This window comes from Tinamus guttatus, unplaced genomic scaffold, assembly GCF_059628265.1.
Source record: "Tinamus guttatus ecotype Peru unplaced genomic scaffold, ASM5962826v1 Tinamus_guttatus_pri_ptg000215l, whole genome shotgun sequence".
Lineage (NCBI taxonomy): Eukaryota > Metazoa > Chordata > Aves > Tinamiformes > Tinamidae > Tinamus > Tinamus guttatus.
Window position 1 is genome coordinate 2,345,922 of NW_028288749.1, and position 14,431 is coordinate 2,360,352.

Consider the following 14,431-nt stretch of genomic DNA (forward strand, 5'->3'; position numbering starts at 1 on the left):
TCTCACCTTTTCTGCTTCCAAGCTGCGTGATGATACAGAGCTAAGTCTTGACCAAGGCTTTAGCCAGTGTAATTTGGAAGACAAATGTTTTGATGTTAAGCACCTTTTACTGGAGACTTTGTTTTTTCCTTTAGATATATAGATTTGTGTGGAGAGAGATGTTTAACTTTATGGGTGAGGGAATTAGAAGCTGGAACTCGTACTGTCCTTGCTGTTGTGCAGCACCTCTGTGTGCCATGTCAGCTTGAGTGTCCCTTGTCCCGTGTCCATAGCAGCTGTGCACAGGTGGGTCCAGCTCAATCCCTGAGCTAACTGTCACTAGTAACAACTCTGAGGGTTGTTCTGCAGCAGCTTTAGCAGGTTTTGGCAGGTGAGTTGGAAGGAGTCATCGCGAGGTCCTGTGGATCTGCTGTCTTCACGTCTATCGGAACCATCCTTAGGCTCTAAGATGAAACATAATAAATGTGTGGCCCCTCTTCAGGTTAACCCAAGAGGTCGACCCACCAGGCCAAACCTCTTGCAGAGAAGTACTGTCCTTCCTCTATCAAATGGTAACTCTTACCCCATCATCAAAAGCTCAAGAAGGGAGGTGGATCATGCAGCAAGCACTGGAGACTTGTGGGACCAAAATAAAAGGTGATCTCAAACCTGCAGCCCTTGCAAAGTAAATGTTTGTCTCTGTAGTTCCGGCTTTTTCCCCTTTCCATAATGCTTAGTATGTTAAAACTATCTTCTCCTTTATTTTTCAGTCTTGGTTAGACTTTAATGTTGTTAAAGCTTGTAAGTGAGTTTGAGCTCCTGCCTCATTGAAGAGGAGATGGAGCTGAAATTGTCAGTGAGGCATTGGACAGGGTTTTCTAATGTGTCTGTCATTACATGTTAACCTCTGAACTGGAATGCGACGGCTCTTTTAAGGCTGACAACAATTTAAAGGTATACGTCTTGACATCGTGCATAAAGGAAAGAGGGGGAGTGGGGAAAAATGAATTAATGATGTTAGCGAATCTTAGTCCCCGTATTTCTGTTTTGTTCAGAAAGTGCTTGTCAGGCTGGAGCAGCATTGCCAGTGACAGCCACTCAAGATCCGATTGTACCTCAACTCCAGCGGGTCTTTTATTGACAAATACAGTGTATTGAGGCAGCAAGGAGGGCGCTCGGCTGTCCCCTTGGAGAGGAGGACAGCTTTTCTCCCCGAATTCTCGGTGACATGTGAGAATGAGGGTTTCAGGGTTCTGTGGGGTTCCCTGGGCCCGTGTGCGAGTCCATCAGGCGCGCGGGGAGTTGGACCCGTCTCTTGGTGAGTGTGGATGTTGCATATAGAAACACGGGGTCATCTGTGGTTTATGCTAGCTCTGGTCAGCCGGATCTACCTGCTGAAGCTGGCTTTCAAGTGTAACAGTGACTCTGGTATCAACCTTAATTTAAAAAAAGCAGCAAAGAATCAATGCATGGGAGTTAAAGGTAAGCATGGGAAATTGCAGTGCCTCTCAGGGCATTTCTTACATTTCTTTATTGCCTTTTCATGGAGCTCCTGTGCGCTGCTGCTGCTGCTTTGGCACTCAAGTGCATTCCTCCAAGGTATCTTCCTGCCTTATTCCAAGCTCTCACTTGTTGCCACAGTGCGAGGCTGACCTCACGCTCCTCATACTTCCTGAATTTTTCCACTCTTGCATAGTCCCGACTCCAGATGTAGGTGCCATTTTGTGCCTGGGATTCAGGCTGCGAATGATGGGAGCCTGAAATCTTTTACTTCTTAAATACCATTAGTTAGGTGCATCCCTGCAGTGCTTTGGGGTAGCGCTGCCAGCAGTGAGTGAAGTAGAGCTGATTTAATTGAGAGCTGCATTGTTAATTATTAGCACCATTTAAAAAGGCAGACAGAAAAGAATTGCAGTCTCACAGTTTTAATTTCATTGTGGTTTTCAAAGTAATGTGACTTTAAACTCCGTGGTTGTCATCTCTGTGTATATATGTGGCATTTGCTTTATTTTTGCAGACTAAAAGCACTTTTTCACTGTAGAAATGCTAAGAGACTTGAGAGGGAGCATGCCTGCATGTCACAGATCCCCTCAGCCAGCACGAGTGACGGCGGAGGCAGCGGTTCCCATGATGGGGATTCATTCCCTTTTCTGTGCTTGAGTGTTATGTCCCTTATGAGTTTGCTGGTGGACACGTGTGTGTTAGTGCCCAGACAACACGGGTGGGGGTGGACAAGTGAGCTCCTGGTATAGGCAGCTGCCGACGATGGGTGGATGGGAGGAAAGCAGGTTGTATCCGACTCGCTGCTGAGTTTTCCGTGCGTTCAGGAGGAAGCGCTTCTTGAAGTCTGCATGGATCTGCCCTTGGAATTCCTGCTATGGCAAAAGTTAGATCCCCGATGGTATTTCTAATACCTTCACATTTTAAATCCTGAGAAGATATCTGAGATTTTTGGGGATTAATTTTTCATAATCTTGTTTTATGTGTACAGGACGATGAAGGAACAAGCTTAGCTCAAGACTCGTAAATTGAATATTCGAGTTACCTTTTTCTGTGTAAAAGAGACGAGATAAAAGCTGCTTAGACAGAGTAACCTATATACAGGTTAAGACCCAGAGAAATTCTTGCCCAAGTGTTTTTGGGAAGGGCTTTATCGTTAATTTTCTCCATGACCTTATGTGTACTTGATCAACGTAACGAATCCTTGGAGATGCATTAGTTGTGCAAAGGCAATAACCTTAATCCAAGAAACCTTTTTTTACAATTTCTGCTTCAAGAAAGATGAAATGTATTTTCTCAAGTGTTGTTTTTAACCTTAAAAAATAACATCCAAAATTTGCCATGGGGAAGAAATGAAAAAATATAGATTAAAAACAAACAGACAAAAAACCTTCTTGCAGTTTCTGAAGCTGGTTAAATGGCTACAGTGTCCCTCAGCATCCAAGGGGAGAGACTGGTTGTGAATACAGCTCGATTTTATAGGAATAGCTCTTGTATGTAATAGCAGATGATCTGAAATTAATTTTCTTCATAAGTGGTGTGGAAATAATTGATGGACAGTAAGGTTCTTTGCTAAATAATTTTTTTAAGAGGGGCCTTGCACTGTAAAGACCTGCAAGCCCTTTGCCTTCAGGCAGAACTTTGTGTCACCTTTTACTCCACACTAGAGTGCTTGTCACAGAATAGTTTGCCAAGCCAATTTCATTTTTGCTGGTTTAAATGAGTACGTCCGTGCTAGCCGCAAACCCAAGTGTTGCTCGGGCAAGCGCAGAAGAGCTGAAAGGCAGAACCCAGTAGTTCAAACTGAGCGGTCTGAGTCGCTCTCCTGAGGTCGAAGTGCTGGGATGCCCTGGAATAACGGGAGCTTTTGGTATGCAGCAGCCTAGGGATAGGTTTGGAGAGCAGGTGTTCACCCTGTTCTGAAAAGCTGGCATCAGTTTAAAGCCGGGGTCTGGAATTGAAGGTCCCGGCCCGCTGGCGGCTGTGGAAGAGGAAGGCCTTGGAGGCAGCATTGATCAATCGTTATTCTGATTGTGCGTTGTGAGCATGGTGGGAATCGCTCCGAATCCTAGAGTTCCTGGGAGTAAATCATTCGGAGATGCTACCCACTATAAAATGTAATTTTCAATCTCTATTAAATAGATTTGCAAAGGCCCGCTCTGCAATCTCGTAACAACGTTATGCCCTCCCGGCAGCTCCGCGCTGGGGCCCGGCGAGGGCCGTGCGGGAGCGAGACAAGGGGCCGCGTCCCCCTGCCCGGGACGTTCCCACAGGGCGATCCCCGCTCCAGGTCGGGGAGGGCGAGGGAGGAGGTGACCGTGTCGCCGGGAGAGCCAGCGTGCCGGACCCATCTCTCTCTTTTTCTTTCAGGCAACAGAGAAGAGAGGAAAGGACTGCAAAACTGCCTTTGGAGGCCCCGTCGTCAGCTCCTTGTATCAAGAAGAAACAATCAGGTGATTGTCTGCTCTGCACTTCACTTAAAAAACACTGTTTTTCTAATGGAATTTTGTTAAGCTTTTTTTTTTTTTTTTTTTTTTTTTTTTTTTTTTTTTTAATACCACACGAGCGTGGTGGCAACTACAACAGGATAATAAATGACAGGAAAGAACTTTTCAGGTCCATAATCGTTTAAATCAATAACTGCCTGTATCATTGCCAGGTACTAACCTTTCCCTAGTGTGAGATGTGGGGGAAGGGCAAGGCTGCCCATTTTTCAGTTATATGGCTAAAAAAAGGTAATATTGGCTTTTTTATAGAAAGCTCTTCAGGCGCTACCTTTTTCAAATAGTTATTTCTTTACCAATACATTCATTAAGGATTGTTCAGTGAAGGTTTTAGTATTGGACAATGTTTGCCTTCGGGGAGAGTTTGCACCTTAGATTAATTTTTTCCCGAGCTCTGCAGCTGGCATAGCAGAAACGCACTTCCTGATCTAGAATGGCTGCTCCTCCAAACCTGCCAAGCTGCAAGCACTGAGTGGCATTGGCTTCTCAACGGGGACAGCTGTTGGTTCGGTTCTTTTCATTTCATAGTAAATGCAAACCTAGTAAGCATGGGCATAATATTAACTCTAGTGATTGCTTGGAGTCTTTAGGAATACAGCATCATATTTTTAATTAAAATGAAGAGTCAGAGAAGACCGCATCTTTCAGTCATGGTTGCTGTCATGTTGTAGTCACCCGGTTATGTGTGTGTGATTCTACTTGTTTTCTATTATGCCTTGTGTCATTTTAGTTGCAGTAAATTAAAATATAAATACTGTTTGATTTCTTTTCACCCACACATATATTCCTGAACTTGCCAGGAGTTCTCCCACAGTGCTGAAATTGTAGCACAGCATTTCTGTGACTTGTGGTCATCAACTAATGAAAAATAACTCACAAGCAGGTGGTTCCAAGCTCTTCCCAAGGAGCCCAGATAGAAGTGGATATGACTGTTCTGAACAAGCAAATGCAGCAGGAATTTTGCTCTCGGAGCAGTGTGGGTGCTTCCCTAGGCTTTGAAATCCCTTTTGTAGCACGAAGGATCACTTGGCCGGGACCGGCCTTCTCCGTTTTGCGCGGAGAGTCTGTAACGTACGCCTGGACCTTGACCAGAGGTGGGCAGGTACGACCTTGCTTTCACATTTTGCTTGAGAAATGGCACTTTCAGGAGCCGCAGGCTCCTTTTTTCTTCCCTAGGCTGTCAGCGTACGTCTTGAGCTCATAATTTGACCTTGTGGTTAAAGTCCCGTTTGAGCTGTTCATTCAGGAGTTGAACGTGCCGGTGCTGCTGGATGCTGAGCAGGAGGCTCCATCCTTTCAGAGCAGAGGCTGCTGCAAGTACCACTTGTGCCCCTTCCTGGGCACAAAATACAGCACCGTATACAGGTGTTCTGGTTGGCTTAAGTGGTCTAAATCTTCTCTGGTTTAGTTTTTGCTTTCACAAGAACATGACACATGCAGGGCTTGCAAATAACTGCAGCTTTTAATGCTTCTCTTCCCAGATGTGAGGGGGATATGTTTTTTCCCAAATGATGAGGAATATTTTGTGCCACGTGGGTAGCTGCTGCTTGTGACCTTGTATAGCATAGCCTCGATCCCCACAAAACAAAGAGCAGGCAGTTGCACTGTCTGATACAACTGGAATAGTTTGATAGCTGCTGAAAACCAGTTAAATAAAGTCTCCTAAAGCTTCTGAAGCAGGATAAAAGCACTCGCATGATCTGTTAACGCAGCTCGCTGGGCAGGCATGAGCACTGCAAGCCGAGATACAACGAGAACGTGTGTCACTGCGTGCAGGTGTGTGTCACCCGCGTGCAAGCTGTACGACTTGAGCTTTCTCGGTGTAGTTTACAATATAGCCCTATCACATGGCTTAGATCTTAGTGCTGCTTCCCTTAGCAGAGCAGGAAATAAATCTGTGCACGTATAGTATCACCTTAATAGTGGGAATTATATGATTGAAAGCATAGCCCTGAGTGACACCAAGCTAGCAAAAACTTCACTGCTTCAGTTAGCAGCAAGTTCAGCATGTCTGTATACGTGCAAGATTCTGTATATGTGTAAGATCTGTGAAAAGAACTGTTGCAGGCTATTCTGTTGACCCAGTTGCCAATGTTGGGCCTATTTGGGGCATTAAAACAGACTTGTCAAAATAGGGAGGTAATTCAGCCCGCTTCGGTCGCTGTTTCCCTGAGCTCTTGATGGCGTGTTTTCTAACTGAGGGGTCATATGAAGTGAGAATGCCTACGTTCCTATTGTGGAATTAAGCACTAGGTTTTTTTAAGGTACATATCTGTAAATGATGGACAGAGCGGCGTTACCCTGTCCTGAAGTGAGGTGGATAAGAAACTGGAAGAACCAGGATGGTTCCCAGGCTCGTTTTGCGTTATTGCTAATTATCTCAAATGTTTCTACTTTGAGGACAAGGTAGAAAAATGTCTGGCTCACGTCAGTACATTGCACTGATTCCAAATAAATTCAAGAGCATCTGTAGAAACAAGTTACACAGATCTAATTAAATCAATTTAGTAACAAAATCAGTTAAATCGGTGCAGTTTGTGTGTGCATAGATCAATTCTCAAATCGGGAGGAGGTTGCTTGAACTAATGAGACACAGTAGTTATTTCCTTTGGGGTGCCGGGCACTGCTCATCAATTAGGAGTCATTAATAAAGCCTGTCAGTAAAGAGCTGAAGTGCCCCCAGCGACTAAGGGGGAGCAGTTACAAAAGGTTTTAGCAAAGGCTCTGCCCTCTGGGTTCTCGCTAAATCACCTCTCGCTTTGGCCCAGCACAAAAAGAGCATGGGCTGTTGACTGGTGGCACTTGCAGGTTCTACTTAAAGGAAGAATCCTCTCAGATTTCACGCTGCCCAACTCAGCAGTGGCGGTTTATAGCGGTGGCTTTGGCTTTTATTTAACTGTTGCTTGAAGCATCAGGTCCATTTTCTGGTTATATTTCCCCAACAAAAGCAGAAAGATGTGAGTACTTCCATGGACCAATAGTTGCAGTTCCACAAACCTAGCAGATAAACTAGGAAATGTGGCAGACCGATGTGCCAAGACCTTGTTGGCCCACGCTTCGCTTTTTGCGAGGCCTGCAGCACACGCAAGGCGCCCTTTTTCTGGCAGAAACCTCTGCCTTTTCCCGCAACGCTGGAAGGAAAGGAAGCGAGGTGCTTCCTTGGAGCCCCCCGCTTGGGAGCTGGGGATGAGCTTGCGTAGAGCAAGGACTGAGCAGCTAGCGCAGGGCCGGCAGCACCCCGTGCACCCACCCCGCTGCGCGGGGAGCCGCCGGCTGCCCTCGGAATTGCATTAATGCCGCTAACGCCGGCCGCCATCTGGCCCCCGCGCCGGGCCGGGCTGCGCGCCCCGTGATTGATGGGCGCAGGAATTGATTAGTTGTTCCGCGAGACAAATGAACTGTTTTGGCAGAAAATACCAGAGGTCGCTGCGTGTGGTCAGGCACAAAAGCTGCTGAATTTTAAAGAGCTGCTTCCAGCATCCTTTGTGGAGCTGCTGCTGCTGCGGAGCAGTAAGAGCTTTTGAAAGCAGCCCGGCCCTCCGGAGGGCGTTTGGGGTTTCCTTCTTCTCCTGCTCCCCGCGTTCAGGAATGCCGGGGTTGGGATCAAGCATGAAACTGTGGAATTTAAGTGTAAAAATGGGAGCAAACATCCTTGGCTTGTTGGGAGTTAGGGGGTTGCCTCGTGGTCCCGGTGCCTCTGCGTGGCTGCGGCGCAGACGTTTGTCACTCGCACAAAGGTTGGGCTGTAAAATCCCAACATCCCAAGAGCTTTTCCACTTGGAGAGAGCCCAAGCAGCCAGCAGCACCCTCAGCCCATTGCAAAGGAGAGCGATTCCTCCAAAACAAAACACCTGCAAATACAAGCGCTGCAGTCCCTCTATTATTTTTTTAACTTGCTGTAATTCAGAAATGTATCCACTTAAGGTGGTGTTTAGAGACCCTGGCTTCAAGATTACTGCCAAGTTTATCCCGGCTTTTATTGCACCCTCCTGTTCCCCCTGGGCAGAGCGGTGACCCTGGCGCTCCGGCTCGTTGCTGCGGGCCCCGCTGCCCCTCGGGAGCCTCCGCATCCCGGAGCGGCGGCTCCCCTCTCCCGGGGAGGCGGATGACACATGTCCTGCCGCGCGCCGGCCCCTCTCCAAGGACAGCGCACAAGTGCGCAGGCAAGTGGGCAACACCTCCCCCGGGAGAGCCTGCTGCCTCCGAATAAACTTGAGTTATGGATTTATTCAGCTTGTAAAACCTCAGCTGGCGTAAATAATTGAGAAAGCAAAGGTTTGTCTGCGGTGCCTACCTCTGGGACCCGCTCCTGCCTCCCTCCCTCCCACCACCTTTTCTTATGAAAATGATCCCAGTTGCACTGATAGATAATAACAACACCAAGCAATTAAAAGCTATGGGTGGCTGGAGAGAGGAGAAAAGGTTCAGTTAATGAGCTTTTCCTCTTCCTGGGCCCAGGAGAGCCTCAGAAGTGACGAGGCGATTAAAGCGAAGAGATAATTATAGATTATGTGAAAATGGGTCCCTTGGGGGCCGGGGGCCTGGACTTAAACAGTAACTGTTGCGAGTGTCTCCTGGCTCCGGTGCCCGTGCCAGGCGCGTGGGCGAAGCCACCTGTTTGCAGCAGCGCGCGGGACGTCCCCCACGCGCCACCCGGCCGGGCTGCTCCCCTCCCACCGGGACAGGAGGCTGCAGCGGGAGGGAGGAATAGGGCAGCAGGGGAGGATGCTCGTGGGGAAGCCCTGGCCAAGACCTTGGACCTCAGGTCTTTTCCGTGCCTCTTCCTGACGGGCTCTTTGGCTGGTGAGACAGCGAGTAGGCGTCCCGTGTAGCAGGTGGGATGGAAGTAGGGCCCTGACAGCAGCTCTTTCCATGTGAGCCATTCAGAAACATCAGCTTCACACCTGGATCCTTTGGATAGCTTCCGAAGGAGCCTCGTGAAACCTTCCAAAATTGCATAAGGTTTCAGTGATGACTTTGTTTAAGTTCTTCCCCATCCCTTATTTAGGGACTGAAAAAGCCCTGCGTGCCCTACCTAGGCTTATTTTTCTCTGTCAAATGTTTAGAATGGCTGGGAGATATATTTTTTTTTAAATCCCAACTTTTTTTTTTTAATCAGGAAGCTGAGATTTCCCCAAACCTTATCTCGTGCTTCTGTGGCGTGCAGACATGCCCCTTCTCCAGCTGGCTGCCACTGCCAGGCAGCAAATACAGCCTGAACCCAAGGTTATGGCACAGAAACCCACCCAGAAATAACTGTGATTTTAAAAAAAAAAAAAAAAAAAAAAAAAACTTCTCTAGCAAGGAGAGACTAGATTCTGCTTTGGTGTTGGAGAAGAAGGAACGATCTGAACTAAGGGAAGAGCATCTGGGTTTGCATGAAGGAAGAAAAAGCTGTTGGGAACTGGGTGTTTGGCAGCCTAGGCAGAGCAGTAGCAGTGCTCTAAGCAGTGCTGTTCAGCAGCCAAGAGGTTGGGCTAACACAGCAGGACTGGAGGGATCTCCTGGTGTATGGAAGTGCTCCGTGCTGGTGCTGGTAGGCATGGCTTATAACTTGGGTCAGGAATTTATGGGGCGCCGCTTCACATGATTTGGGCTTTTGCCCTTCCTGATCCCACAGAATGCAAAGAATTCCCCCGGGCTTCACACAGTCGCACTTAGAGCACGCGGTGATTTGCTTCCCGGGGCTGATGTGCAGTGTACAGGCGAGACCCCAGATGAGTGGGCAGCAGGAAGGTGCTGCTCGCAGGGAGAGGGACATCCGAGGAAGTGACTTCTTCAGAGAAGGTAGCACTTTCTACTGCAGGAGCTCAATAGCACATTTTATTTACTCATTTTTGTAGCTTTTACTGCTGCTTAGATAAGAGAAAATCATGTGAGATCTGAGGAATAAAACACAATTTACAACTAGGTGCATAACAATAAAATAAAGTTAAACTTCCTTTACAGACTCTGGATGCAAGAGGGGGACATGCTTATGGGGGACATCTTCATTTTTGTTGAGAGTGCAAGTCCAAAAACATCGCTTTCTCCTTGTAACTCTTTGCCCACTGATGCAAAACAGTATCTGGGTTTTGCTTTTCCTTGTTTTTGCTTTTCAGCTGGCATACCGGCATGCAAGGTAGGAGAGCTGTACTCAGCCACACTGCAGTAATCGACATCCCCTCTAACTCGGGCATCTGTGAAGTCCTTGTGCTCTGCCTGATGTTTGGCCACGGGATTTAGTTTTCATTTCTTGCCAGCCTACAAGCGACCCCTTTGCACTGCTTTTTGGCCTGGGGGGTTTAAGACGAAGCCTGGCTGTGCTCCCAATTCGGAGCAGCAGGCTGGAATACGCAGAGGGAGCAGCATGTGCCAGGATGGCAGCGTGTGCTCGTTCAGGGCCTGCTGTGCAGACACGTGTGAGAGGTCTGGACAGTATGGAGAAGGTGAATAAAGAATAATTATTCACCAAGGAGTACCCCAAAATACCAGGCAGCTGCTTTAAAACCATTAAAAGAAATTATTTGCTTGCTCTTCTGCCCTGTGCACACACAATACTAAGCTGTAGAGCTCCCCTTTCCAAGAGGTGAAGAGCATAAATGCATTGAAGAGCAGCAGGAGTGGAGAAAAAGACCTGAAAAAGGCGGGGAAATGTGACTGGATGCAGCTGCTGACTATAGAAATCCTTAAGCCACCGAGGTGCGGAGCTGGGTTTAATCCAGGGCCAGACTGCTTTGCCCAGGTCGTGTTTCTCCTCGTCCTCTAAGCCTCCTTAGTGGCCGCTGTCTCCGTGGATGGATCTGGAGGCGTTTTGCTGTGACCCAGAGTGGCTGCTCTTCTGAGTCTGTCTGTGTCGCAGGGACAAGAAAAACTTCAGCCATTTGTCTTCTCTGGGGTTGCAGTGATTTAGGCCAGGGCTAAACCTGTTCCTTGTTGGCTAACTTTGTGCAATCCTTATGGTAGTTTGCAAGAGCAAGCAGACTTTGGGCCTAGTATAATATTGTTTAAAACAACTATTGATTCCTAGGGAGCAGAATCTTCTGTCTCTGGGAGGGAACAAAAGAGTATTCTGCAAGAAAATAAATGTTTTACTCTAGCAATACCATTGAATTGGATGTATCTGTAGCTAAGCGAGGGCATATGATGTGTCCTTTGTGCTATGCAATAAGAACATTTCTCTTTCTCTTGTTTCCTGAATAGGGAGGAGGATAAGAACATTTTTGATTACTGCAGAGAAAACAACATTGACCACGTGACCAAAGCCATTCGATCAAAAAATGTGGATGTGAACATCGCCGATGAGGAGGTATGGAGAAAAAGATCAAACCCATCAATCTTGATTGTTTTGTGTGTTCACAACCCCGGGCCTTTTTGGAATGGTTAGTTTAGGTTTGGTGAAACCAGGTACTACAGTAACTGGAGAAGCGCTTGACCACATCGAGACAAGCAAAATCTGTTTTAAAGCAGCAGTAACTTTCCCCGGGCTCTCTAGTGCTGGGGGTGTACAAAGCAGGATGCCAAGGCACATCAGAAAATCTTCTATGTTACTTTAGCAACACCAGCAGCAGCTTGCAGTGAGATCTGCTCGGTAACCTCTTTCCCTATTCTGTGCCTTATATGTCATCAAACAGAAGTAGAAAACGAGGGAAATGACTTTGTTAGCAGCCATCTGACTGAGGAGCTGCTTTTGTCCCTCTGTTCAAGGGCAAAGTAGTCAGGGTTTCATTTGTGCCATCCCAAGTTATGTCCCAGGGCTTCTCTACCCTCTGTCAGGGCTAGTGAGAGGCTGGCCGTGCCAGCCTCGTGAAAAGGGTGGCTTCAGTCTTTCCCCTTATCAGAATCAGAGCACCAATTCCCCGTAGGGAGATAAACAGACATTGACCAAGGCTTTAGGTGAGAGAAAGGCATCTAAAATTGCAAACTGGTTTGTTAGTTTAAGGTTAGATGTTTTAAGGAGGCAGTCCCTTAGCTCCCGTCCATCCTTCAGGGAATGGAGTGGTCACAGCTCTGCGGTGGTGGTTTCGGCGCTTCCATACTGCCACCTAGCCCTGCTCCGGACCATGGCAATGTCTTCCCAGCACATGGTGTTTTTTTGGGAACAGATGAAGTGCTTACACATTCATAGACTGAGACGCCGCAAATTCAGCTGGGTTCTCTCGCAGCGCTAAGCAGATTTCTGCCCTCTGAGCCATGACAGCCCCGGCTGGGGCTCTGAATGCTGATGGCAGGGACTTTTTATTATTAATCAAGAATTCATGTGAATTAATTTTCAGAGAAGAAGGAGGTTGTTCACAAGCAGGGTTGGAATTTCACATCATAAATTCAATGAACTGAAACTGCCACATGCAACTGCGGCATCGCTGGGCTCCCTCCGTCCCTCTGCTGACCGCGGGCTGCAGAAGTAAACGGCCAGGGCAGTCATTCAGAACAGGGCTGAAGCCCTTCCATTGATAAAGCTCAATTTCGTGATTATGTCCTTCATTAAGGGTATGATAACATGTTAAAATTGCTTTATTTCCATGGAAAAGATGCTCTTACACAGCTAGCAGGGTTCAGGCGTATCTAATTTCCTCTGTTCAAATGACAAGTGGGTATGATTTCAATGTTTTCAAACAAACATTGTGCTCTTAAAAATCATAACAGTTTCTGCAAGATGGTTGAAATATTGTTGTGTTTTCACACCATGAATGCTAAGACACACATGTGAAAACTGCCTGCTTACATCCTCCTTGAGAATTGCTATGAATCTTCGATGTAAGAGAGGAACTGATTTAGGAAAAGCAGCTACTAACATGCAACTATTGCAGGGCATGGAATTGCTTTAGCATAGAGAAAACCTCCTAAAACCCTTTCTACCTGCAGTAGGTTCATGGGATGATTCCTGCTGGTCCAAAATTCGCCTGTAAATGGGACTTTTACAGACAGTTTTTGTGTCTCACCCCAGCAAATGCTCTAAAACAGAGAAATAGAACTTTCTGGGGGCAAGCGCTGGCTTTCCTAGCTTGTATGTGTGTGTATGTGTGTCTATATATATATATACAGACATATAAAATACATGTATGTATGTATAGATTTTAGTGAAAAAGAAAAGTCTGAGAGAAAATTTTATTTCATGGTCTCTCAAGGAGCTGAAACTGTTAATAGTGTTGCTTGGCATCCAAATGTGTTCTTCAAAATCTGGAGGGTAGCTTATTTTCCAATATCATGCAGGCTGATTGAAGTTTTAGAACCCATTTTAGAGGAGATATAACCCAGTCCGAGCCTTTGGTAGAACGAAGTGTATGAAAGCATAATCTTGTCATTTTTATTAACTATTTTAGTGTTACTGTATAAATACATCCTGCCATATCCAAAAGATGCATCTCCTGGCCCTCTGAACATAACTCACACTGTCACGCTTTTGATTTAAACGCCAATAAATTTGCCGTGTCAGGGGATAAATGCAAAGAGTTAACTTATTAGGGACAAAATCTGCTGAAGCTCTGAACAGTCTCCTGCTCGAGTATTAAAGAAGCCTCACACATCTTCTCCTTGTGCATTAATGCCTTGATTGAGGTTGTAAGATGTTTAGATTGTATCCGCATTTTTTAGTTCTGTATCTAACTGTGTCTTCCCCCTGTTTTGCAAATCTGAGAGGTAAATTAGCGAAAGGAAAGATGTCCAAAATACAAACTCAAAACTGGGATGCAACTCCTTACTGGGGAAGCAAGAGGATTTCAGAAAAGGGTGGGAGAATTCTCTAGGTTTTGGAGATGTGTTTAGTGACTTTTGAAGAATAAACTGAAAAGAAAAAGAAATCCCTCATACAGCACTCAAGCCAGCGTACCCGCTAACAGTTCAGATGCAATAAACTTCAATTTTGAATTAAACAAAGAGTCTAATGACAGTAATCATGTACGAGCTTTCACTTACTGTATCTAAATTGCCCAGAGTTCAACGCAATAGCTTGCGTTCACTTAGAAGTAGCACAGACTGAAAAAAAAAAACCAAATAGTTTCTTCCGTATGTCAGCAGGACTAATGAAATAAGAAATGAACCCTGGCTGCAGGGCTTCAGGCACATTCTGGTGTGTAGATTGCTGCCTTTTTGAGAACAGAGATGAGTTGCTTCTGTAACGTGTGCCAGGACCGTGGGGGCTGTAGATAGAGGATTTTTTTTTTCCAGTTGCTGAAGAAATTGTCCTAAACAAGCACATTACCCATGTACAGTATGTATGTCCTTGCCAAAAATGTAATGAACGACAGCTGAAACAATCGGGGGACAGTTCAGAGACAGCACATGCCGAAGCGATGCCAGGAAAGTGGTTGAAGAAGCATCGTGCTCCTCTACCTGCAGACTTGTCCCCCAAGCATTTGCAAGCTCAGAAGGCAAGTGACTTCCAAACCCAGTCTCCAATTCACGTGTATAATTGCTACAACTGCCCTCCCCTTCACCAACTTTGCTGTAATTGCTGGGGACGCGGCCGT

General features: G+C 46.4%; 1 protein-coding gene across 1 annotated transcript in view; it reads left to right on the forward strand.

The window, feature by feature from the left end:
* ACBD6 (acyl-CoA binding domain containing 6) overlaps positions 1-14,431 on the forward strand; it is a 71,882-nt gene that overhangs the window by 16,975 nt on the left and 40,476 nt on the right. The window contains exons 4-5 of the mRNA XM_088524865.1: positions 3,850-3,932; positions 11,166-11,271. Coding sequence (XP_088380991.1) covers positions 3,850-3,932; positions 11,166-11,271 — 189 coding nt within the window. The remainder of the gene's footprint in view (positions 1-3,849; positions 3,933-11,165; positions 11,272-14,431) is intronic.